Source organism: Callorhinchus milii, unplaced genomic scaffold (assembly GCF_018977255.1).
Source record: "Callorhinchus milii isolate IMCB2004 unplaced genomic scaffold, IMCB_Cmil_1.0 Scaffold3, whole genome shotgun sequence".
Lineage (NCBI taxonomy): Eukaryota > Metazoa > Chordata > Chondrichthyes > Chimaeriformes > Callorhinchidae > Callorhinchus > Callorhinchus milii.
The window spans coordinates 75,371,645-75,398,041 of record NW_024704744.1 but is presented as its reverse complement, the minus strand read 5'-3'; the positions used below and the strand labels follow the sequence as shown (position 1 = coordinate 75,398,041).

The 26,397-nt window shown below is 48.2% G+C and overlaps 1 protein-coding gene across 2 annotated transcripts; it reads right to left on the bottom strand.

Annotated features, from left to right (window-relative positions):
- Positions 1 to 25,917, bottom strand: lin9 (lin-9 DREAM MuvB core complex component). 2 transcript variants are annotated; one of them, XM_042332984.1, is made up of 15 exons: positions 25,862 to 25,917; positions 13,549 to 13,581; positions 12,454 to 12,548; positions 9,401 to 9,508; positions 8,301 to 8,434; positions 8,066 to 8,191; positions 7,172 to 7,329; positions 6,198 to 6,331; positions 5,553 to 5,672; positions 4,266 to 4,367; positions 2,839 to 2,919; positions 1,667 to 1,792; positions 1,329 to 1,511; positions 763 to 860; positions 1 to 215 (listed from the first exon to the last, which is right to left on the bottom strand). In XM_042332984.1, the coding sequence occupies exons 1-15, from the start codon at positions 25,890 to 25,892 to the stop codon at positions 110 to 112; spliced, it is 1,635 nt and encodes a 544-aa protein (XP_042188918.1). In that variant the 5' UTR covers positions 25,893 to 25,917; the 3' UTR covers positions 1 to 109. The 2 variants fall into 2 exon arrangements, with proteins under 2 accessions (XP_042188918.1, XP_042188920.1); XM_042332986.1 differs by lacking the exon at positions 12,454 to 12,548 and having other exon boundaries at positions 25,862 to 25,891.
- Between the last annotated feature and the right edge of the window lie 480 nt (positions 25,918 to 26,397).

Here is a 26,397-nt window from a genome sequence, read left to right as displayed (position 1 = left end):
GAAGAGAAACAAATGGGGAGACACGGGAGAGGAGAACGAGACAGAGAAGAGCGGGGTAATAGGTAGACCAGTTCTCCTGGCCAGCACCAGTTCAGGTTTGGCCACTGGGTTAGTCCCGGTTGGTATTGTTGGCAGCAAACGCGTGAAGGTTTCCCATCTGGCTCAGGCCACTTTGGATGTGTGCCACGTGGATCTCCACATTGTTCTGAAAGCAACTGGAGAAAAGCAGAGGAGAACATGGTCAGAGCTCTGCCTTTCCTGTGCTCACGGCAGCTGTGATCCAAACCGTCTCGTAGATTTAGACATTTACACTGTTCAAGTCACACCACAATACAGCCAGCTCCTCATTACACTGTCCACGTCACACCAATACAGCCAGCTCCTTGTTACACTTTCATGTCACATTAGTCACGACACCAATTGATCATGGTGATCAGTCATTATCACAAGCAGATCATCTGATCAGGGATGGGTTTCCGCATGTGTCAGACACTCGGCTGATTACAGTGATGGGTTTCCATGTGTGTCAGACATTGCGTATTTTGGAATGGAATGTGCACTCTTTCCTTGGAGGGACGCACCCTGCTTACCTAATTCCGGAGAGTATTGGCCGCAGGTTGGCAAGAGTCAAGGTTTGGGGATCCTAGAATGTGCATTGGAGTTTAAGCAGTTAAACCCGTCTAGCTTGTCATTGAAGGCACTGTCTAGCGCTGTGTAAATGCAAGCTGTCGCGAAGGAGTCCTGGAGCCAGAGTGATCCTACCTTACGTTGGAAGAGTCTATGGAACTCTTGATGTCGTTCAAAGAATCCGTCAAGGACTTAAACTCAAAAGAGTTTAAATCACCTCCTTCTGACAGACACTGGAAGAAAAGATCGCTTTATACCGCTCTACTTAGATACTCGCCACAGGCAATCTCACAAAAGAGACCCCACTCCACCCACCATCCCAAGACCACAGGACACCCAACAGCGGATCCAACAAGATCACACCAGCGCTTACAGAATTGATTATAAAAGGTCTGAATTTTTAGGTTCTTTCAACGAAAAATTACACCAATGTTATCAGTACCCAGAGAGAGAGAGAGACTGACAGACAGAGGAGGGAGGGGGAATAGAGAGAGAGAGAGGGGGAGGAGGGCAGAGAGCATGCAACAGGAGGGAGACAACAATAGAGGGTAGGTGAGCAGGAAGCGAGCAAATGAAAGGGGAGAGGGGTGGGGGAAAGAGAGAGAGAGAGAGAGGAAGAGAAAACATGAGAGCATGTGTGAGGCCATTTGGCCTATTTCAGAAGGCTCCCGTTTGGGGGAGCGCCAGACTGACTGACTCACTTTGATCTGGAGAAGTACTGCTGTGAGCCTGGCCACGAGGTCTGTGAGACTCTCGCTCCGGACGCTGTCCTGTCCTGTTTGAGTCGTGTTGGCTTGCCGAACCAGCTCATGAGCCTCCTCCTCACACCTCCGCCGCATGTCCGTGGGCTGATCCATCGGCTGCAAACCCTGCTCAGGGGCAAGCTATGGTCCATATGCATACAGGGTCAGTTACATATCACCCCCTCCTCCCCTCAGCACCCGCTCTCTTTCATTGTACACACCACACCTGCTTACCCCGAACACACACACTACACCCCACCCACCACACACACACACACAGCAGGGAAAGTGCTCACCTCGTGGCAGTGCTGTTGCACTTTCTGAAGGACTTTGTTCAAATCTTTGTTCAGCTGCTCCAGCTCTAGCACGATGGTCGCGTATCGTTTCTGAAAGTCAATTCCGATGGAGGCAGAGTAGGATTTCTGAGGGCGGGATGGGGGGGGGGGAAGAAAGAAAGGGAGGTGGGGGGAAAAAAGAGAAGGAAAAAACAGTCTGGCTTTGTGCTTTCAACGAAAGAAAACCACGTTTCTATAGAACTGAATCCGGATGGCTCTGTCACCTCGCTGGTGGATTGAGAAGGAACTTCCACTTCCCTTTCCCCTTCTCCCTTGATCATGTTTTAATTCTCATCATTCTGGAGCACTTCACCAAGCAGTGACATTGACGTGTAATGGCTGTCGCTTTGGAGGCAGGCAATTTGAGTCCACGAGAAGCAATGAGACGAAGAAACATTGGAAAGTTGACCAGGGCACAGAGAGCAACTCTCTGTAATTGGGTTCTTTAAAATTTGCAAGAGCGATCAGAACATGCAAGTGGGTTTACCCGTTCATCTAAAGCACAGCACCTCTTGCCATGCTGCTCTCCCCCCAGTACTGCACTGGAAGGTCAGCCTGAGCTGTCAGCTCAAGTTCCCGATGTGTGGCTTGGAGATACTGCTCACATAATAATAATCTGTGCTCAGTTATAATAATAATACTTGCATTTGATTTAGCGCCTTATCATGTCGTTGAGACATCTCAAAGAGCTTCACAGAATATACTGTAACGTGAATTCACTCTGTATTTTATGGGCGAAACACAGCAGCTAATTGCGCACAGCAGTGTCCCACAAACAGTCATGCATTGAGTGACCAAATCATTGTTTTTTTTGGGGGGCGGAGTAGGGGAAGGAGTATTATTACCCCTGGAAAGTGATCCGCCAATCGACTAACAACCGGGATCCTGCTCACTTGTAGGTAAATAGAAGGGCGCCATTTAAATGAAAACGAAGAGGCAAGAGAGGGACAGACTGAGCCTGTCTGACACACAATCATCTAATTCACTTTTAAAATAGCTGAGCTTCAAACTTGTTTTTGAGTAATGAAAACCCTTAAGTTTGACATAGCCCCTAACACATCAGGAAGGCTTCACAGCATGTGACTGTTTCCTTTAGCTAATGCTTGTAACAGAGTATTTGACAGATCACTTACCAGCTTCTCTGCTTCTGCGTTCATTTCCTTCAGCTGTTTGATGTGTTCTTTCTTGATCATGAGAATTTTTGACAATCTCGTCTGAGAGAGAGAGAGAGAAAAAGATACTACACAGGAACTTCATAACAGAGAAACCATACCAGGGAGGGAGCACCTTCTTTTGGTTAGGCGTGTGTCTGACACATGTGAAAACCCATTACCTGGGCCAATAGAAAAGTGCGGGTGCATTTTTTTCCGCAAAATCCACTACAAACCCACTATAAAATTAAATTTCTTGCCCCAGGCCTCTTGCTGTTTACTCAATGCAACTGAGGACGTGGTGCAGTGCAAACGGGAAATAGTCTTCACTCGGAGACCCTGCTGTTGAGATTGTTTGTGTGTATCTCTTACTATGTGTTTGTGAGTGTTTCAACGTAAGTGTGTCTCTCTATGTTTGTGAGTGTCTCTCTCTTTCTCTCTATGTTTGTGAGTGTCTCTCTCTCTTGCTCTCTATTTTTGTGAGTGTCTATGTGAGTGTGTCTCTTCATGTTTGTGAGTGTCTATGAGAGTGTGTCTCTCTCTCGCTATGTGTTTGTTAGCGTCTCTGTGTGAGTGTATCTCTCTCTCCTCCGTATGTGCATATGTGTTTGTGAGCGTCTATCTGAGAATGTCTCTCTCCTCTGTATGTGTGTTTGTTTCTCTCTCTCTTTGTATGTTGGGGAGTATGTGCGTCAGTGTGTCTGTGTCTCTCTCCTCTGTACGTATGTGTTTGTGAGTGTGTCTGTGTATGTCTCTCCTGTGTGTTTATGAGTGTCTCTGTGTATCTCTCTCTCCTCTGTCTGTATGTGTATGTCTCTTTGTGTCTATTATCGTGTGCGTCTCCCTCTCTGTCCGAGAATGTGTGTCGCTGTGTCTGTGAGTGTGGTTTGGGCAATTTTTCTACACTTTTCTATTGGCCCAGCCCTTCACCATGCTTAAAAGAAGCAAACCAAACAGAGTTCAAAATACGTCATCTACACAATGGAAAATTCCCTGCGTTTGGAATTCAAATGTTCACTTTCCCTGGAGGGACACACCTGCTTAACTTGACTCAATTCCTACATTCCGTTGCCAAGCACGTCACTCTGCAACCAGCTGAGCTCTAAGGAATACTCGCTCCCCATTCCCCCCAGGAGAAGTCGTTATCTATAGCACCTCAGATTCTTTCTTCCCCTCCCCGATGACATTCCCCCTTCCCCCTCTGGAGACTTGACTTTACTCTGAGGGTGCAGTTCTATGAATGTCAGATGATTGCCAGTATTCCCACTGAAGCAGCCATTATTATTGCTCTGATTCACAGGTTAGTGTGACTGTTGGAGCTGAGCTGATACATGCCAGGCCAGGCCGACACACGCCAGGCCAGGCCAATACAATAATGCAGAGGGAAGTTTAGTTTCAAAAGCACTTACCACCTGGATGAGGAACTCAATAGGAAAGCCCCCGAGAGTGTCTTTGTCAGTCCCCGACAGTTTGCTTTTCCAAGGTGACTGACCCAGGAGAGGGTCGTTATCCTGTGCAGCACAAAAAGGCAGTGTGAGTACTGTGTGAGTACTGAGCGCAGAAGAAACAAGCTTTCAGCTCCCACTCCCAAAACATCACTGCAGTCTATTACTCTGGAGATGCAAACCATATGTAAATGCTGGTTCTTGCTTGGCACTTGTCAGCGCCTTCTCATGCAGGCGGTGACAGAAGCAAACTACTTGGATGTACACTCCACCTCGCAGAGCCTGTGGGGAAACCTTGGTGTCTGGGTCAACCCTCAACTGTCCTTTAAACTCTGCATCCGTGCTCTCACCTGCTCAACTCTGCCACTGAGACCCTAATCTAGCATTCATCACGTCCAAACTAGATCACGCCAACTCTCTGTTCGGCGGACTATCTACCTCTTCCCTTCACTAGCTGAAACTATCCATACTCTGCAGCTTGTGTCCTTTCCTGCATTAGGCTCCACGAGCCTATCAACCCCATACTCACCCGGCTCCACTGGCTCCCCTAACGGATCGAGTTCAAGATCCTCATCCTCACCTTCATGGTCCTTGCCCTCCTTAAATCCTACCAACATGGCTGCTCCCTCCATTCAGTAGACACCAGCCTGCTTCACATCCCCCACGCCACCATTGGCAATCGGGGTTTCAGCAAATCTACTCTCACTCTCTGGAATACCATCCTGGAATCCCTTTGCCTTGCCCCCTCACTTGCCTCCTTCAAGGTGTACTTCATATTTGGTCATCCTCCCACCCCCTCAGCCCCCACCCCCATCTCGGGTTCAAACCCTGGACTATCCAGCACCTTGGAATGTCTTCCCAACATGAAAGGCACTATATAAATGTAATTTGTATTGCTTCTTTGGGACTGAGTTGGCTCCAAGATAACATACCTGGAAACAGAAGATTGAAATTGAGTCGACCTTCTAATCTGCTGCTTCAAAAACATTGCCAACAACAACTTATTATATACAGTGCCTTTCACGCATTTCGGGTAGCATCTCAGTGATGAAATTCCCGTCACCATACTTAAGAGTATCCAAACCAAAACACTTTGACAATTCCAAACACCTGGTTGATCAAAAAAACAAGAACCATTTCCTCTGTACATGGCTCACAATAAATGTATTTACACATGGCTTACACGTGGCTTGCACACGATTTGCACAAGGTTTATCAATGTTAAACAAACTGTTTACACAAGGTTCTTACCGTGATGGGAGACTGAACACTGCTAATGTAAGGCAGCCGAGGTGGCGTTAAGTAATATCTGGAAGGTCGTTGCTTCTGGGCAAAGGCAGTGATGGGCATGGTTTCATGAGGCTCGTTACTCTGAAGGAAATTGAGAGGAAAATCTATGTAAATACTAGAGAAACAGCAGGAGCATTTGATACAGCGCCTTTAATGTCGAGACAACTCAAAGTGCTTCGCGGGGTATTGTTTTAAAGCGCTGTGACTGTAACTGGCCTGATTTGTGTGCCTCATCCTCCCCACCCTTCCATCGGCGGGATGGCTTTCAGACTTTCATAATAATTATGATTAGAAAGAAGGGAGCTTCTCCCAGTGTTCTGGCCAGTAGTCCTCTAGATTACCTAGCCTCTCTCCACCCTGCTGCTTGTGGGACCTCGCTGATGCAAATGGCTGCCACATTTGCCTATGAACGTAGTGATTGCACTCGACAGCAGTCACTGCAAAACACTTTGAGGTGTTTTGACAAGGAACTGAAAATGGAAGTTTTTCTTCACGTTACTATCCAGGGCGATAATCAAAACTAAAATTGGACCTCCAGCATGCAGAAATATTTCTGAGGTATTTCAGTAACAAAAGGCCACCCACCAAGCGCTGAAAGGTACTTACGAGAACTTCATAGTCAGGTACAGTATGTGTCCCCAGCCCCATCCGGTCAAACGTTACTCTGTATGTGGCATTGATGGTATCAACAGCATCGATCTGTCCAGTAAACAGACCGTCGTGAAGACCTCGGAGCCGTGCTAAAAGATTTTTTTTTGGGGGGGGGGTGGGAACAGAATAATTTCAGGCAAATTGTTTGTCCATCTAACTACCTACCCAATTTCTCACAAGACTCCTTCAACACATCCATCTTTAAATCTCGTCCACCTAACCACAAGATGTCCTTAACACGCATCTCTAAAGTCTCATTATCTTCCTTCAACATTCCCATCCCTGCCCAGCTCCGTAGCAGACTGATTTTAAGATCCTAGGTCGTACCTACAAATGCCACTTTGGCCTTGCCCCACCCTATCCATCTCTGTGATATCCTGCAGTTCCACCCCCACCCCCTCTCACACTCTGCCACAGACCATTTCTACCTGCGTGGAGTAGGCATTCCATACAAATAGAAATTTCTACACATATGTGAAACCTCCACCTTTGTCATCCCACAGTGGTTGCGATTTCAGCCTATCTAGTCCCATCTGGAGTCACTTCGCCTCACCCCTTTAGGTCTGTCTCAAGACCTTCCTGTTTGACCAACACCTTCAAGGGGATATTAATATGCCTCCCCCCAACCTTTACTTCAAACAACAGATTTTTTCTCCTGGTTCTACTGGTTTATATTCCCTCACAATCCCATCTAACTGGCTCTCCACCCAAACTAACTGGCTCCTCATCCCACTGTGTTGCGTGGATGCTGCTGGTGCAGATGCTTCCTAAGTAACGACATCCATTTTGATCTCATTCGGTAAAGTACTTTGACACGTTCCACTGATGTGATTGGCACAGTGTAAATTCAGGTTGCTATCGCAATCCAAAATTTCATCACTTTTGTTGCTCACTTCCTAAAGAAAACAAGTGAAAGAAATCAGACTCACCAGTTACTTTTGTGCCTATCACCAGAGGCAGCGGGATCTCCTCGGGAAGATCTTTGAATGGGGACAGCTCTGTCACTTTTCTCTGTTGCAGAAGCCGGATTTTATGCCGTTTCTGTTGCAAGGCTGATCGCTCCTCCGCAAAGAACGCTGCCGAGCAGCTGTGGCACAAGAGAGCGGCTTAGGACAACGACACACATGATCAGCATTCAGTTCGCCCCCCCACCTACCCCCACGCAGAAAGTACTTTTTGTTCAACCGAAAGGGGAGGGAAACAGTTTCAACAAGTGCCGCAGTCTATAATAATTGCTATTATTCATATTCAACAGTGAGGGCTGGCATACTATACTGCACATATCACAGGGTGTGCTTTGTGGGCGAACGCAGCAGCCAGTTGGTGCACAGTAACATCCCACAAACAGCGCTGAAGAGAGTGACCAATTTTATCTGGGGGATGGTTGGCCAGGACACTGGGAGAGAGAAACTTCCTTCTGTTTTCCAATAGCGCCATGGTATCTTTGATGTCCACCTGAACAGGCATAGACAGTTTAAAGTCTGTTTAGAGTCTCACCTGAAGGACAGCATCTCCAGCAATGCAACTCACCCCCAGCACCTCACTGAAGTGTGGGCTTAGATGATATAAATTTAAGCCCCTTCGTGGAGCTTGAATCCCAAATCTTCAGACTCAAAAACCCAAGTAATACCAACTGCTGGCAAGATTAGCTCAAAGTACTAGTGCTAGCTCAGAGTACCAAATATTTTGAACAAAATCATACAAATGCCATAATGGATATGAAGTCACAACCTCAAGGAAGTTTGTAAAGTGCCTTGGGCCATCCTCCTGATGCGAAAGGTGCCATATAAATGTACAATTCTATTATATCTTCCATTCCTTACCGCCTGGGTTTGCCCATGAGCCTTCGAATCTTCCCCCATTCCACTCTGGTCAGCTTTCTGGTTTTGAGGTTGGGGAATGACTCCTTCAGGCACACACAGAAGTCATTGTCTCCCTCGAAAAGAGGCCTGTTAAAAATAACCAACGGACCATTAACACAGGGCAAGAAAAAAAAACACTACAGGACATATCAGCATACACAAGAATGTTTTAAAAAAAGTTTAGTATGTAGCATACTTGTCAACGTTCGAGTAAAACCATTCATATATACACCACTTGTGTGCCTTGGGGAGTTTTAGGAGGTTACGCAAACGCAATCCAATCTTCTGGGCAGCCTTCTTGTCCGGCGTCCCCATGCCAGCAGAGAATTTCTGGATAGACATTTATATTTATTAAAAAAATACATAAATGTAATAAGAAATATTGTATTTACAACAACTTATGAAGGTTATTTCATGAAGTTAAACATCACAAACTGCATTCCAGGGATACAAGGGTTTGTATGGTATGCTAGTACTCACACAAGATCGTTGTGAGTTTATAGTTGATCAGCAGAGTGTGTGAGACAAACAAAAACCCCAAACTATGCTTAAGAGTTTCTAAACCAAACAATTGAGAGTTCCACGTAAAGCAGGGTTTCCGTTTGTCATAGTTTGTCATCCTACTTGGAATTTGGCTACTTTGGCTTTGGAATACATAGTTATCAGTGGGAGGAATCCCTGCCCCCAGTGGCTGGTCTGCAACTCCAAGGCCTGTTGAACCAAGGTGAGTCATCAACAGTTCCCTGGAGAAGTGCGGACCCATCTGGCTCAGGAATCGATCTCGCCCGTTGAGCACAGAAGGCTGACTGAATTCCCACAATTGCCAGGGATGTTAGACACATGTGGAAACCAATCCCCATGTTTAAGAGTATCCAAACCCAAGCTGATATTTCCATGCATCCCACCTACACATGAAATCCCAGAGATAGACTGTTGGAATGGAATGTGCACTCTCTCCCTGGAGGGATGAATCCTGCCCACTTTCCGGGAGGTATTAGTTGCAGGTTGTTAAAAGCTAAGGCTTGGGGATTCCAGAGTGTGCATCGGGGTAACTACTGGAGTCCAGCCAGCTAAAAGTGCATATCTTGCCATTGATAACATCACTGTTTGGCAAGCAGGAAAAGCAGTGAATTTGCTGTCAAGTGTAGCGACTATATATTTGTACAGGCGCACACAGCAGCCAATTTGCAGTGCTGCCAACTGAGCCAAGCTCACACTCTATTCTGCAAATACATCCGTCCATCTCTGCACGTCACTCAATGGGTGGCTAGCTTGCAGAAAGGATGCTGTCCATACCTGAGGTTGCATTGCAATCCTCTGGTTCCTTTTCGGAGATTTCATGTTCTGTAATTGCCTCTCTTCGTCCTCACTGAAGAGACGACTCCTTTTGGAGCTTCGAGTTGGCTGAATGGATTGAATAATGCAGTTAGACAGCGTAAACCACCCAAAGCAACAACTTGCAGTTAAACAGCATCATTCACACAGGATGAACGTCTCAAATCGCTTTACAAAGATGATGAGGGATAACAAACTGTGAGGAAAGGAAGGTGGAGCTGAGTGAATAGGTGGTGGAGAAGGCTATAGGGGTCACAGTGTTGAAGGCGGTAGAGAGGCAAGAACAAGGAAGCAGAGAGAGCCCTGGTCACAGATGGTGAGGCCAGAGGAGTCTCTGTACTGTGGGCAAAACGTAAACCAGATTGGGAAGCACATCCAGGGAGAGGAAAGAACGAAGTAATAACTCATTCCAGAACCTCGGGGAGGAAAGGCAGGTTAGCGATGGGTTGGTAATTTGAGAGCACGGAAAGGTTGAGAGAGTTTTTTTTTGAGAGGGGTATGTGGGGGACAGCTGATGATAAGAAGGAAGTGTGAACTGGACCAGGGAAGACTGAGCAGGTTCACAGTGTCCACCAGCTGTGGGCAAAGAGGTGAAGCTGGTGATCAGGAGAGAGGTGAGGATGGGTGCCAGTGGTGGTTTCCATACGGCGGAGGGAGGAGAATGCAAGAGAGAAAGGTGTGGAGGAAAGAGTGGGTATAAGCTGGAGCGGACGGGGAGGGTCAGAGACAGCAAAGAGGATCTTCACGATTCTGGACCCGTGGACGTCCATCATTTAGTGTTAAATAATCTGACTTCTCCTTTTCTACAAGTTCAATGATGGCAGTGACGCAGCTTTGGGAGCCCCGACCGATATGTATGCATGTGTGTGTGTGGGGTGGGGGTAAGAGGGGGTAGGGAGGGGCAGAGAGAAGCTGGGTCGACAGACATTTGCTGAAACATGACAAGGTTGGAATTTGCAATGGTGTGATAATTATCAGTCACATCACACATTTTATTTGACATTCTGTATTACTGTTGTATGCCACGTGCTGGAACCAAAATACAGTCACACCACTTTAACTTTCCTGTGAAGCTCTTTGAGACGTCTCAACAATGTGATAAGGCGCTGAATCAAATGCAACAATTATTACTATAATAGTTCTAATATACATTTTAAAACTGCATTTTTATAACCCTATCATATCAAAACTTCTTAAAGAATTTCACAGGAAATTACTTTTAACAAGAGTGGTGAGTAGTATTTTAGTCAAGCACAACAATTATTTTGCGCACAGCAAAGTGCCACATAATGTACCACAAGTGAATGATCAATATAGCTGTCCAGGACACAGGGAGAATCTCTCTTGGCAATAGTGCCATGAAATCTTTAATGTCCAGGCAGACAGGACCCTGTTTTAACATCTCATCAGAAGCAAGGCACCTCTTATAATGCAACAATCTCACCGCCCCCATCATTATTGCATTGGACTGAATCCAAAGTGCCAACATGGGGCTTGAACCCCAAACTTCTGACCTCCAGATGAGTGTTACCAACTGAGCCAGGCTGACATCAGCATGAATTTCCTGTGTAGTGCTTTGAGACGTTTTGATGTGATTATACAATTTGATTTTGATATACTTTTTACCAAATACAAAGCAAATTGCCACTTATTACTGTACAGGCAGAAAACAAAATCTGCTTACTGCACTGTAAAAGTTCTATGATCCACTGATTATGATTACGAGTCCAATCAGGGTTTTGTTATGGAGTTATGTATCTGAAGGGAAACGGTTTGCAATACCAAAACAATCTGAATGGTCTAAAAGAGCAAAATCATTTTAATAATAATCCTTGCATTTGATATAGCGCTTCTTCATGTCTTCGAGACGTCTCAAAGTGCTTCACAGAATATACTGTAAAGTGTAATGACTGAATGACTGCTTTTTGTGGGCGAATCGCGGCAGCCGATTGCACACAACAGTGTCCCACAAACAATTGTGGATTTTGAAAGTATTATTACCCTCGGAAATGCAATTGACTAACGACCGGGTTACTACTTACTGCTAGGTAAACAGAATCATGTGGAGTAAGGAAACTTGCCCAATGTTTTGCCCTGCCCGGGTATCCAACCCAGGTCCTCTCGCTTGCAAGGGGAGTGCTCTAACCACTAAGCATTTTAACACAACTACAGGTTTACAAATTACCTCCCACACACCATTCACTTCATGGCTGTTATTGGGATATTGCTGTGCTGTTGTGGTTGCCTGGCTCTTTTGGATACCTCTACGATGTGATAAGATGCTATATCAAATGCAAGGATTATTATTATTTCCATAAATCCTATGAGATATTCATCCTACATGAAATGCACTATCCCAAATGCAAGGAATATTATTATTAATATTGCAAAGCAGAATGCTCCTCTTTTTACTGTGAAGTGTGTGACTGTGTATTTAAGAGCTACCAAACCAAATTACCGAGAGTTCCACATTTGTATGGTTTCCAATTGGAATGAAATGTACACTCCCTGGTTACCTAACACCAGAGAGTATTAGGCACAGGCAGGAGCCAGAGCAGAGGTCCCCCAGTGTGCAATGGATTATTGCTGGTGTTTAAGTAGCTAAAAGATTTGAATATTGACAAGCTTCCTGCTTGTCCAGCTAAATCCACCCTATCCATGGAGGCTTTGGCTTGCAGGGTTAACATGAGCCGAATAGGAAAAATCCCAGCCACCAGTCTGCTCCTCCAAGCCCTGGTGACAAGCCAGGCTTGCTGGTCTGTCTTCAACAGTGCCCTGGAGTACTGCGAACCTGCCTGGCTCAGGCCTTCCAGATGCCACAGAGGACTGATTCTGATATCCCATTGCCAGGCGTGCATGTCACCTTGGAACTAACTCAATCCAAAGAGGGTCTGCTTCCCCCTCCTCCCCAGAAGATAATTGTTAGTTGTCATTAGACATCCGACATCTGCATCAACTTTGAAAAGGTATTGCCAGAAAAAATAATAATCTTAGAGTAGAATAAAGTGCCTTACAGTCTCAACAATGGAGCAGGAATTTCTTCCTTTATGTGGAGGAGTCTTGGATAATGCAATGTATTTCTCATTCCATGTGCTAGACAAACTTCCTTCTGTTGGGGACAAACACAGAGCTGTTGAAGGCTGAAGGTAGGAGACAGCATCCTGTTTCTTTTCTACTGTTGACTCAGTTACAGTGACATCAGGTCAACAGCAGACAGACTCATAAGTGTAAAAAGACGACTTGATATAGCTGGACATCAGCCTAACACTATGGTCCCACATCTATCCCACTCCCACCGTGGGAAAAGGTAGGTGAATGGGACTGACTGGATGGCACATAATACATACAGAAGTCGCTGGGAACACTCAGCAGGTCAAGCAGCATCTAAGGAGCGAGGAAAGCGAGTTAACATTTCAGGTCGATGACCATTCATTGGTTCCAGTTCTGACGAAAGGTCATCGACCTGAAACGTTAACTCACTTACCTCTCTCCTTGGATGCTGCCTGACCTGCTGAATGTTCCCAGCGACTTCTGTTTTTATTTCAGATTCCCAGCATCTGCAGTATTTTGCCTTTTGGCACATAATACCTGTTTACACATGGTATGCAAATGCAGGTGTGTTTACACATGACACATAATTCATCTGTGTTCACACATTGTTTGCACTTGGAACATAATAGACCCCATTACAGACGCAGTTACCACCCCATGACCTGTCTCACTGAGTCAAAAACTCCACAGCGAGATGGAAGCAAAGATTCCCATTCTCCCCAACCTCCCTCTGGTGAGAGCAGCCACACACTGCCAATACCACATTCAAATTCTCAAGAAACCGCAGTCAGTCTATGGGGAACATCAGTTGAATCGCTAACCAGCTGCACACCACAAGGGAATTCCTTACAAAAACCCTGGAGATGTAGAAGAAATGGTCGTATCAGGCAGATTTGTTTCAAATCAGATCCACATAGGAGGTTCCCCTGTCCCGATGCCAGACAGTGACAGGCGGCTTGTCCCTCCTACTGGACTCTGAGACATGTCTCTCCCCACAGACAGGAATGCGTCGCTCCCTCCACCCGTGTACAATGAACAGACAATTAGTTTTTTTTTACCTTTCAAACTGACGAGAGCCTTTGCTGAAGAGCCTGGAATAGACAGAATGGTATAAAATTAAACGCAGACAGATCAAAGCTCTAAATAAGAGACAAGAGCACTTCACAGTAACTGGAATGAATGAATGCATTACACACCACTGCCCTAAAATAGTTATTCCCTTGCACAATCTCTGTGAATGCACAGATCATATCGCTGCTCAGCTCTTCCATTTAAGGGCTGCTAAGTTACACGTGAAAAAGAGAATACTGAAAGCAGTGGCAGAGAGCAGGAGAGTGTTAGTCTAGTTTGCTTGGTAGCAGTCACATCCCTAAGTCAGAAGGTTGTGGGCTCAGGCTCCCACGTCAAGATTTTGAGCTCACAATTACACCTGATAGTGCTTGGGAGAGTGTTGCATTGCCAGTTGAACGTGTCATCCTTTAGCTAAGCTGGTAAACCAAGGTCCACCTGTTCGTCCACAAAGACACACTCACTACACTTTAAGGTCAAGTAGAGGTTCCATAGAAAAAAGAGCAAGCGCTCTCGACTCATAAGCGAGAGGACCCAGGTTTGTTTCCCAGGCAGGGCAAAACTTTAGGCAAGTTTCCTTAATCCTCATGACTGTTTGCCTAGTTGTTAGTCAATTGGTGGATTGCTTGTCGGGGTTAATAATTCCTAAAAAAAAATATGGTCACTCAATCCACCACTGTTTGTAGGACACGGCTCCACGAAATTTGCTGCCAAGTTTCACCCAAAAATACACAGTCAATCCACTTTACAATATATTTTGTGAAGTGCTTTGAGATGTTTAGTATAGTTTAGTATAGTTTTATTTTTATTACAATGATCTCTCTTCTTGTAAATTTCTCTGGTGTTATTTTCCAGGTTGGGCAATGAGTGCCTTGCCTCCTGTCCTCCTCTGTGCGATCTCCTCCAGGCCCCGCCGTCTCCATGCCTGTGGGCTGACTACGTCCCTCTAATTGCTTTGCCGTCAGACTTGGCGTGCGGGTTTTGGCTGCCACCCCTAACCCGAGCTGCTCTCCCCCAAAATGCCCCCATCCCTGTTCTCTGCCCCACATCATTCCCGCTCAGTCCTCCTCGCCTCCTATCCCCACTTGACCGTCCCACAGCCTCCCTCTGCTGCAGCCTGGGAATACTCCCCCGGGCCCACCGTGGCACCCCCCAGCAGCCACACTACCCCAACCCCTATTATCACCGCAAGGCCCACCTACCCAGAACCCGGGGTCAAACCTCTCCTCCCTCATCCACATTTCCACCCTCCTTGTCAATCCTCCCCTTTCCTCCTCTCATCTTGCATGTTCCTCTGACAACGGTCTCCTCCATATCGCCTTCAGCCTTTCTGCCACCATCCTTTGGAAATCCATCCCATAATCCCTTCGCCTCACTCCCTCCCTTGCCTTCAAGGCACGTCTCAAGACCCTCCTCTTCGATCGTGCCTTCGGGCACATTCCTACCCTCCCCCCTTTCTGATCCCAACCCCTGCTTGAATCCAAACCCCTGACTGTCCAGCATCCTGGGATAACCTCCCAACATGAAGAGCGCTATACAAGTGTAATTTGTTGTTGCGGTCTCAACGCTGCGATAAGGAACTATATCAAATGCAAGGATTATTATTATTAAATCCTGCTTTGAGCTATCTCACCAACATAAGGCTCGTTGACTTATCAGCAGGATTGTATTGTAAAATGCAACAATTATTATTTGTTGTTAAACTAGAGGCCTCAATTGGAGGAAAACGCCAGTGCTATAACATACTGTAATATGGAATTTGATGCTTTTTNGTTATTCACCACAAAAACCTTACATGCCTGCCTTCTGAAACCACATCACAGTGTTGTGTAATTCTGCCCCCTTCCAACCACTAAGAAAGTGAGGGTGTTTTCCGTTTTTCACAGTACATCCTGGGTAGAACATCGCTGCCCACAGAGAGATTGTAATACACCAAGGTGCCACGAACAACTCTTCACTGAATTCTTGCTTATAAATGTCCTTAATGTAACCTGCGATCATGAGTCTATTAACGTTGTGAAGAAAATTACACTCTAGCCCAGGGCCTAGGCATATGACTCCACCAAGCTTGGGCAGCAATAACAATAATCCTTGCCTTTCCCCACCTCCGCAACATTGCCCGTCTCTGACACTGTCTCTCACTGTAGGCCGCCGAGACCCTCATTCACACATTCATTACACCCAGGCTCGACTACTCAAACTCCATGCTTGTCGAACTCCCCAACTGCTCCATCCATAGGCTGCAGAACATCCAGAACCCGTGACCGTTCGCGCACCAGGCTCCATGACACTATCACAACCATCCTTGCCCGGCTCCACTGGTTCCCCATCGCTCAAAGGATACAGTTCAAGATCCTGGTCTTCATCTTCAAAGCCTTCCATATCCTGCTCCTCCCTACCTCCGTGACCTCCTAACCCCCTACCAACATGTCAACTTCTTCCACTCAGCGGTCTCAGGCCTGCTTCACATCCCCCACCTTGCCCACCTCAGCAGTGTTGGGTGGGCATTCAGCTTCTCTGCCCACACCCTCTGGAACTCCATCCCACAGACCCTCTGCCCCGCCCCTCCCTTGCCTCCTTCAAGACCCTCCTCTTCAACCAACCCCTACCCTCCCCACCCTCCACCCTTCCTGATCCCAAACACCAGCTCGGGTGCAGATTCCTGACTGTCCAAAGCTTTAGAACGTCCTCGTGAACAGAAAAGCACTAGACAAATGTAATTTGTTGTTGTTGCATTTAATATAGCGCCTTATCACATTGTTGAGACATCTCAAAGCACTTCAAAGAATATATTGTAAAATGAATTGACTGTATATTTTGTGAGTGAAACACGGCAGCCAAGTGGAAATTGCGGTGTCCCACAAACAGTTGTGTATTGAGTGACCAATTTTTTTTTTTTTTTGAGTGATTATTACCCCCGGAAAGTGATCCACTATTCGTCTAACAACTGGGTCCCTACTTATTGCTTGGTAAACAGAGGCACATAGAGTAAGGAAACTTGCCTAAGGTTTCACACCACCCAGGAATCAAACCAGAGTCCTCTTTCTTGCAAGGCGAGCACGCGCTAACTGGACTCAACAAGAACAACAACTAGCGCCCTTAGTAGCATCCCGGAGCGCTTTCCACAATGTGAGAAGGGTAGGTCCCTTCAATCTGCTCAATAATGGGCATTTTCATAACCACTTGGCACAAGGCCTATATTGTGATTTAGACTCAGAATGTTGCGGCAGAGCATCAATTGACATTAGAGTGGTGGAGGTGGCATCCTTCAGGTAAGTCATTAAACAGCCTCCCTGTTTAGGTGGATATTAAAGACACTGCAATACTTTTGGAAAAACAAAGGGTCTTTCTTCTGGCGTCCTGGCCGACAATCTTCCAGAAAATTGTTCATTCATTTGTTTGGAACCTTGCAGTGTGTGAATTGGCTTTGGCAGTGTTAGGTTCTGTATCAAATGCAAGGATTATTACTGAGCCCGGACTTCTGAATGAAACCTTCCTTCTTCAAAAGTTCAGAGCAAGAATTTTAGGTGAAACTTTTTCTTAAAAAACATTCAGGAACTTTAAGGAGACGAGCACAGTCTATAGTTGCGTTCTCAGCCACTCAAACATTAAATATTGCTTCATTTTCCAGAGCTTGGGATCATCTCTGATCTCCTACTACCCAACTAATCACTCACTCAATGTTTCACCATCGCTAGCTTGCTTTTGCTTACTTTGCCCCCGCTCTCTGGAACTCTCTCCCGAAACCCTCCATTTCACTCCTTCTCCATTCTAGTTTGAAAACCTGTCTAATACTTTTCTGACTTTGCCTTCAGCCACCTCTTTCTTACCCCACACTGTCCCACGCCTTCAGCCACCTGGTTATACCTCTCTCCTCTATTCCCCCTCCCCTTCACTCAGCTGGATCTGGCCTCCTGCACGTCCTGCACCCATCAGCGACCGTGATTTCCGCCACTACAACCCCGAGACTCTGGAACTTTTTGACTCAATCTCTCCCTCCACCTGGCTCCTTCCTCTTCAGCAAGGCAGGGACCAGGAACTGTCATTTGATCCAGGTCTTCATATACATATCTGAACAATGAGCGACCAGTGAGGATGGTAGAGAGGGACAGAGGACTGCACTTCTGTCCTCATCTGACAATAGACCCATTTCCCAACAAAAGTCACTGGTCCGCTAATTCCCTCGCTTCCTCTGCTTATACTCCACTCCTCTCTGCTCACCCCACTCCGTTCAGCTAACACAGGCCTGTTGCATAGTGCAGACCTACCTGGTAGAATCGGTGGCTGAGCCCTCAACACTTAACTCCAATCTCTGTAACTTCTTATCCCTACGCCTCTGCCTCACCCCCTTTCAACCATGTCTATGGTTACCTCCACCTCACTTGGCATCTAACCCAATAAGATGTTATTCTAAGTGAAGTGCCTCATATAAATGCATGCTGTTGCTTCCTTCCCTGCCTTCTCTGGGAGCAGAACAGCGGCTCTGGGGAAAGACCGAGTCTCTCCTAATTGGCTTCCCTCAGAACCTCCTCACCTCAGACGCTGACAGCATCACCATCCATGGTTGCACACTCCACCTTGCTAAACCAGTCTGGAACCATGGTGTCTTGTTTGACCCTCAACTATCACTCTACCCCACACCCGTGCCATGACCCGCTCTGCCTTCCCCCACCTCTGCAACATCGCCCGGCTCCACCACTGTCTCATACCGCAGGCCACCGAAACCCTCATACATGCTTTCATTACATCAAGGTTCAACTATGCAAACTCATTGCTTGTCGGTCTCCCTAACTCCTCCCTCCATAGGCTGCATATCAGTGGAGTCCTGTAGCTCAGTGGTTAGAGCACTCGCTTTGCAAGTGAGAGACCTGAGTTCAATTCCAGGCAGAGGGCGAAACCTTGGGCAAGTTTCCTTACTCCACACACCTAATAATAATCCCTCCAAAAAACCCAAAACAATAATAAATTGGTCATTTTCAATCTACGACTGTTTGTGGGACATTGCTGTGCGCAATTGGCTGCCGCGTTCGCCCACAAATATAGTCAATTCACTTTACAGTGTGTTCTGTGAAGCACTTTGGGACGTCCTCCCGACGTGTAAAGCGCTATATCAAATGCAAGGATTATTATTATTATCATCCAGAACTCTGCAACCTATATCCTCTTCCGCACTAGGCTCCGCGACCCTATCACCCCCCCATCCTTGCCCAACTCCATTGGCTTCCCATTGCACAGAGGATACAGTTCAAGATTCTGGTCCTCACCCTCAAAGCCCTCCACGGTCTTGCTCCCCCCCTACCTCTGCAACCTCCTAACACCCTTATCATCCTGTTCGCTCCCTCCGCTCAGCAGGCTCCAGCCTGCTTCATGTCCCCCGCCTCGCTCGCTCCACTATTGGCGGGCGGGCCTTCTGCCACTCTACCCCCACCGTTTGGAACGCCATCCTGCAGTCTCTCCGCCTCGCCCCCTCCCTTGCCACCTTCAAGACTCATCTCAAGACCCTCCTCTTCGACCGTGCTTTCGATCTCCCAGCTTCCCCTCCCTGCCTTCCACCCTCCCCGAACCCAAGCTCGGGTCCATAACTCTGTTGGTCCAGCCTTGGGACGTCCTCCTAACGTGAAAGACGCTATAGAAATGTAATTTTGTTGTTGTTGTTGTTGATGTAGGTCTTTCCCTCCATCGAATAAGCAAGTAAACAGGATGCTGAGGTGTGCTGCCAACCAGTAGCTGTACTGTAGCTGTATGTGCTTTGATCAGACTACATACTGAGTACAGTTCAGGTCATTGTGACATAGGGAGAGTTATATGTGCTGAGGCAGAGGAGAGCAATGAGGCTGATTCCCAATGTTAGAAGAAATAATCTCTGGCTTTTCACCCTCAGAAAGAAATCTTACAGGGGATCATACAGAGGTAATATAAGATGCTAATTATATATGCAAATATATTTTACACACACATCTCGATGTACATTATACATAAATATATATATTGAAGTGCTTCGAGACCACCTCCTGACATGAAAGGTGCATATAGCAAACGCAAGGATAATTATTTATTATTAAATGAGACAGAGAGAGTAAACCCAGGAAAATGCTTACAGATACTCCAAAAGCCTTGGCCAGACCCCATCTGTAGTACTGCGTTCAGTTTTGGGCACCGCATCTCAGGAAGGATATATTGGCTCTGGAGGCGGTGTAGTGCAGATTCACCAGAATGATACCAAGGCTTAAAGGGCTAAATTCTGAGGATGGGTTGCATAAACTTGGCCTCTATTCCCTTGAGTTTAGAAGAAGGTTGAGGGGTGACCTGCTTGAGGTTTTTAAGATAATAAAGGGATTCGAGTGGGTAGATACAGAGAAACTATTTCCTTTGGTAGGGGAATCCAGGACAAGGGGCATAATCTTAAAATTAGGAAGCACTCAGGAAGCATTTTTCCATACAAAGGGAAATCTAGAACTGTCTCCCCCAAAAGATTGTAGATGCTGGATCCATTCAAAGGTCTCTGCAGTGCAGTATGGTGCTCTGCCACAGAATCCAGAACATGGCAATATAACGTTAACCTCTCAAGCACACACTTGGGTGAGGACTCTTACCATACACTCAGGGGAGTACTGATCCACACGGAGACACAGAAACGTTCAAAACAGAAGCCACTCTGCTTAGCATTACTGGGCCCCATCTCTGTATATCTTGGCACGTTTTGACAAAACGCGACACTATTTGGATTTATATTAAAACCATTGCTAAAGTAAGGGTTGCTAATCTGCACAATTATACCTTTTTAAAAAAGCTACTCTCGGTGAACTCTCCTTTTTCTGTAAAGTAGCTTTCCTATTTTTTCTCCACATCCCTTAACTTTTTTTTTTAAACTGCTCAAGTGCTTACCTAGTTCCGTTCTGAACAATTTTCAAATACAACAACGTTGAAAGGAAAACAGGACCTCATTAACATCTTATTGGAAGGACCTCTGACATTGTAGCCCCTTGCCCTCGCCAACCCCAGTATTGTGTCAGTCTATTAGCTCAAAGTGACTTGGGCTCCAACCTACAACTTTCAGACCCTGAAGGCGAATGTGACTGTCTGAGCCAGGCTGATATAAACCTAACGAAAGCTGCCAATGTTTTAAAGAATTTGACGGCAACCTTGTATTATTGAATTACTTTGACTGCAATAGCACTGCTGAGCTGAAGCTATAGGGAGCCAACTATTAACCTGTGCGGAAGCCAGTGGAAAAACTGCATAGTACAACACGTGGCGAGCATAGTGAAGGGAGTGGAGTGGCTTGACACAAGATCATCAGTTTTGTAAAGTTACTGTGTATTTTGTGGTGAATTTTTTTTTTTTACACTGGGTATTTTTCAAAGCTACTTTACAGAAAAAGGAGAGTTCATCGCGAGTAGCTTCTTTAAAAAGGTATAATTGTGCAGATTAGCAACCCTTACTTTAGCAATGGTTTTAATATAAATCCAAATAGTGATCTTTAACTTGTATAAATTATTAATTAGATCTCAAGAGTAAGGACCAGGGGCATAAAGTGAGTGGGGGCAGTGAGATTTACTAATTAGACTTACTAAGAGAATAATAATCCGTGAATTTGATACAGTGCCTCATCACATCTTCAAGGCATCTCAAAACACTTCACAGGATACAAAGCTAACGTGTAGTGACTGTGTTTTGTGGGCGAATGTAAAACTGTAGTAAAGATAGGGAGGAGGGGGACTAGTAGACAGCATCGGCGGGGGTGGAGTGGGTTACAAGATGGGGATGGGACAGGGAGAGAATAGACAGTACCGAGGAGGGAAGGAGGCAAACAATATCTAAATACATTTTCACAATTTCAGACAGTAAAATACAAATTCACATTTATAATAAATATAATCCTTGCATTTGATATAGCACCTTATCATGTTGTTGAGACGTCTCAAAGCGCTTCACAGATTATACTGTAAAGTCTTGTGGCTGTGTATTTTGCGGGCGAAACAAGATAGTGCCTTTCACATCAGAGAAGACGGCATCAGGCAGAGCCACCAGGGGTTGGGTGCAAGGTTGTGTGCACACCTTCAGCCTCCGCACTGCGCACACAGGAGAATGAACTGAAAAATGAAAACTAACAGAAAAGGAACAGCCAGCAGAGCTCCGAGCAGCTGTTTGGTGTGGTCTGGGACCAGGCCAGGTCACCTCCCCTAAACCAGTTGTATCATATGGATGTGTGTACAACACAAGTGACAAGTATACCAATAGGCTTGTCCTGTGTAAATACAGCAACTTCAACCTGGTTCAGTTGGTAGCACTTTCACCTCTGAGTTTGATGGTTGCTAGTCTAAAGCCCTAAGTTGGACTCAAGTTCACAGACCAGAATGACGGGTAGGTGAGCGAGCTTTTTAATAACTTTGCCCTCACCCTCTTGAAATCTCTTCCAGTCCAGCAATGTCCCAAGACAACAACAAAAGTTGCTAAAGAAATCAAATTTGGACAAAGAGAAAACAGAAGCCATGATAATCAAGAGAAAAACGTTAGGGGGAAGAGAGTTAGTTGTCTCTTAACAACCACCTGAAATCCTGAGGCAGACAGAATCAAAATGAAATTGAGCAAAAAATCTAAAAAAAAAAGACTTTGAGACAGAATGCAGTCACTCCAACATCATGTATCACTCCATTGGATTTGAGGAAAGGGACCAGAGTTAGTTGAGTTAATCTTTTGTAAAGTATATAAATCTCCCGAGTGGAATCCTGTAGTAGTTAACGTACTCGCCTCACAAGTGAGAGAGCCTGAGTTCGATTCCTGGGCAGGACAAAACGTCAGGCAAGTTTCCTTACTCCACAGGCCTCTGTTTATCTAGCAGTAAGCAGAAACCCAGTTGTTAGTCGATTGGTGGATCGCTTTCGGGGGCAATAATCCCTCAAAGAAAAATTGGTCATTCAAACCACGACTGTTTGTGGGACACAGCACAATTGGCTGACGAATTTTGCCCACAAAATAGTCAATCCACTCTATTACAATATATTCTTGTGAAGCGCTTTGAGACATCTCAATGACCTGATACGGCACTATATCAAATCAAATAATCAGTAGTAGTAGCCTGGCATGCATTCAAGCTATATGGATTATTATGATTATTATTCGCCCACAAATACACAGTCAATTCACTTTACAGTCTATTTTGTGAAGCGCTTTGAGACGTCGAGATGATGTGAAAAGCGCTATATCAAATGCAGGAATTATTATTATTATTATGGATCACAAAGTTCCTAGACTCTATCCCTAGTTTTGTGATGAGTTAGTTACAGAACAAATAGAGCAAGTGCTACAATCCTGAACAACAACTTGTATTTATGTAGCATAGAATCAACAACAACAACAAGGTCTTATGTAGCGCCCTCCACGCCGGACGGCATCTCACAGCGCATAGGACAGAGCACATTTATCACATAAAATAGCATCTTGGAGCGATTTACAATGATCAGCACGATTTATTCCACAGCTATGACATCAACGTCTCTTTCCTCCCCCACACTGGTCCAATATGACAAACTCTCCCTCAGAGGCACACACCTGAGCATTGTCTGGATGAATTACCAAAGCACTTCCAGATGTTTTGAAGCACAAGCGCTAAAACAATTCAACTTGTTTCTCACTTTCTATAACAGAATCCCACAAACAAAACTAACTGCACTCTTAATCATAGTTCATTCAGGAAGGCAAAACTATCACTGCAACAATAAATCTGACGCGTCTCAAACCCCAACAAACAGGCATGAAGTGAAAGATAACAACTTGAAATTATATATTCTCCCTTCAAACGAGGTAGTGTCTCAGAGCACCGAGCCCAGTTTATCTGGGGAATCATTGGCTAGGACACTGGGAGAAACTCCCTCCTCTTTTCGAGTAGTGCCATGGAATCTTTAACTTCCACCTGAACAGACACAGATGAGACTTCAGTTTAGTATATCACCAAAAGAACAATAACTCTAAATATGCAGCGCTCTCCCAGCATTACACTGGAGTGTCAGCCTGGACTGTGAGCTCAAAGTCCCCAAAGCAGTGCTTGAACCTACAACCTTCTGAATCAGAGGTGTACTGTATTTATACAAAACAGTTGTACTCATCACTTGTACTGTACACATGTTTGGATGTGACTGGTTTAGAATTTATTGTTTAATGATGACCTGTCCGGCCATGCAAGGGGCAGAGCCTGAACTGGCTAAAGCCGGGCTGGGGGCTGCCTGTCTGAGGCCGGGCTGGGGGCTGTCTGACTGAGGCCGGGCTGGGGACTATCTGTCTGTCTAAGGTCTGTCTGTCTGTCTGTGGCCGGGCTGGGGGCTCTCTGTCTGTGGCCGGGCTGGGGGCTGTCTGTCTGTGGCCGGGCTGGGGGCTGCCTGTCTGTGGCCGGGCTGGGGGCTGCCTGTCTGTCTGTCTGTGGCCGGGCTGGGGGCTGCCTGTCTGTCTGTGGCCGGGCTGGGGGCTGCCTGTCTGTCTGAGGCCGGGCTGGGGGCTGCCTGTCTGTCTGAGGCCGGGCTGGGGGCTGCCTGTCTGTCTGTCTGAGGCCGGGCTGGGGGCTGCCTGTCTGTCTGTCTGTCTGTCTGAGGCCCGGCTGGGGGCTGCCTGTCTGTGGCCGGGCTGGGGGTTGTCTGTCTGTCTGTGGCTGGGCTGGGGGCTGTCTGTCTGTCTGTCTGTCTGAGGCCCAGCTGGTGGCTGCCTGTCTGTGGCCGGGCTGGGGGCTGTCTGTCTGTGGCCGGGTTGGGGGTTGTCTGCATGTCTGCCTGTCTGTGGCCGGGCTGGGGGCTGTCTGCCTGTCGCCGGGCTGGGGGCTGCCTCTCTGTCTGTCTGTCTGTGGCCGGGCTGGGGGCTGCCTGTCTGTCTGTCTGTGGCCGGGTTGGGGGCTGTCTGTCTGTCTGTCTGTGGCCGGGCTGGGGGCTGCCTGTCTGTCTGTCTGTCTGTGGCCGGGCTGGGGGCTGCCTGTCTGTCTGCCTGTCTGTCTGTGGCCGGGTTGGGGGCTGCCTGTCTGTCTGTCTGTCTGTCTGTCTGTGGCCGGGCTGGGGGCTGCCTCTCTGTCTGTCTGCCTGTCTGTGGCCGGGCTGGGGGCTGTCTGTCTGTGGCCAGGTTGGGGGCTGCCTGTCTGTCTGTCTGTGGCCGGGCTGGGGGCTGTCTGTCTGTGGCCGGGCTGGGGGCTGTCTGCCTGTGGCCGGGCTGGGGGCTGTCTGCCTGTCTGTGGCCGGGCTGGGGGCTGTCTGTCTGTGGCCGGGCTGGGGGCTGTCTGTCTGTGGCCGGGCTGGGGGCTGTCTGTCTGTGGCCGGGGGCTGTCTGTCTGTGGCCGGGGGCTGGGGGCTGTCTGTCTGTGGCCGGGCTGGGGCTGTCTGTGGCTGGGTTGGGGGCTGTCTGTCTGTGGCCGGGGGTTGGGGGCTGTCTGTCTGTGGCCGGGGGTTGGGGGCTGTCTGTCTGTGGCCGGGGGCTGGGGTTGGGGGCTGTCTGTCTGTGGCCGGCTGTGGCCGGGGCGTGGGTCTGTCTCGGGTTGGGGCTGTCTGTGGCCGGGCTGGGGTTGGGGGCTGTCTGTCTGTGGCCGGGGGCTGGGGGTTGGGGGCTGTCTGTCTGTGGCCGGGCTGTGGCCGGGGCGTGGGTCTGTCTCGGGTTGGGGGCTGTCTGTGGCCGGCTGGGGGTTGGGGCTGTCTGTCTGTGGCCGGGGGCTGGGGGTTGGGGGCTGTCTGTCTGTGGCCGGGGGCTGGGGGTTGGGGGCTGTCTGTCTGTGGCCGGGGCTGGGGGTTGGGGCTGTCTGTCTGTGGCCGGGCTGTGGCCGGGGCGTGGGGCTGTCTCGGGTTGGGGGCTGTCTGTGGCCGGGCTGGGGGTGGGGGGCTGTCTGTCTGTGGCTGGGGGTTGGGGGCTGTCTGTGGCCGGGCTGGGGTGGGGGCTGTCTGTCTGTGGCCGGGGGTTGGGGGCTGTCTGTCTGTGGCCGGGCTGTGGCCGGGGGCTGTCTGTCTGTGGCCGGGCTGTGGCCGGGGTTGGGGGGCTGTCTGTCTGTGGCCGGGCTGTGGCCGGGGGTTGGGGCTGTCTGTCTGTGGCCGGGCTGTGGCCGGGGGCTGGGGGCTGTCTGTCTGTGGCCGGGCTGTGGCCGGGGTTGGGGGGCTGTCCCGGGTTGGGGGCTGTCTGTCTGTGGCCGGGGGTGGGGGGCTGTCCCGGGTTGGGGGCTGTCTGTACCCCTGGGCTGAGGCTCGGGTTCGGGCTCTCCCTCCGCGCTGTGACTCTCGGTGCTCCGGGACCCGCGCGCTCCCTCTCGGTCCTCTCCCGGCGCCGCCACAAACTGTCACTTACTCTCGTCCGGCAGCTCCTCCACCGCCGCCATCTTACACCCGCCGCTTTTCAAAGCCCCGCGCGCGGCACTGTGGGACCCGGGGGAAGAGAGAGGCTGTGACACCGGGGACGAGGGGAGGGGGGGGGGACAAGGAGGATGTGACACCGTGGAGTAGCAGTGGGGGAAGAGAGAGGGTGTGACACTGGGGGGGAGGGGGAAGAGAGAGGGTGTGACACTGGGGGGGGGAGGGGAGAGAGAGGGTGTGACACTGGGGGGAGGGAGAGGGTGTGACACTGGGGGGGAGCAGGGGGAGGAGAGAGGGTGTGACACTGGGGGGGAGGGAGGGGGAAGAGAGGGGTGTGACACTGGGGGGGGGAGGAGAGAGGGTGTGACACTGGGGGGGAGGAGAGAGGGTGTGACACTGGGGGGGAGAAGGGGGAAGAGAGAGGGTGTGACACTGGGGGGGGGAGGACAGAGGGTGTGACACTGGGGGGGAGAAGGGGGAAAAGAGAGGGTGTGACACTGGGGGGAGCAGCGAGGGTGTGACACTGGGTGG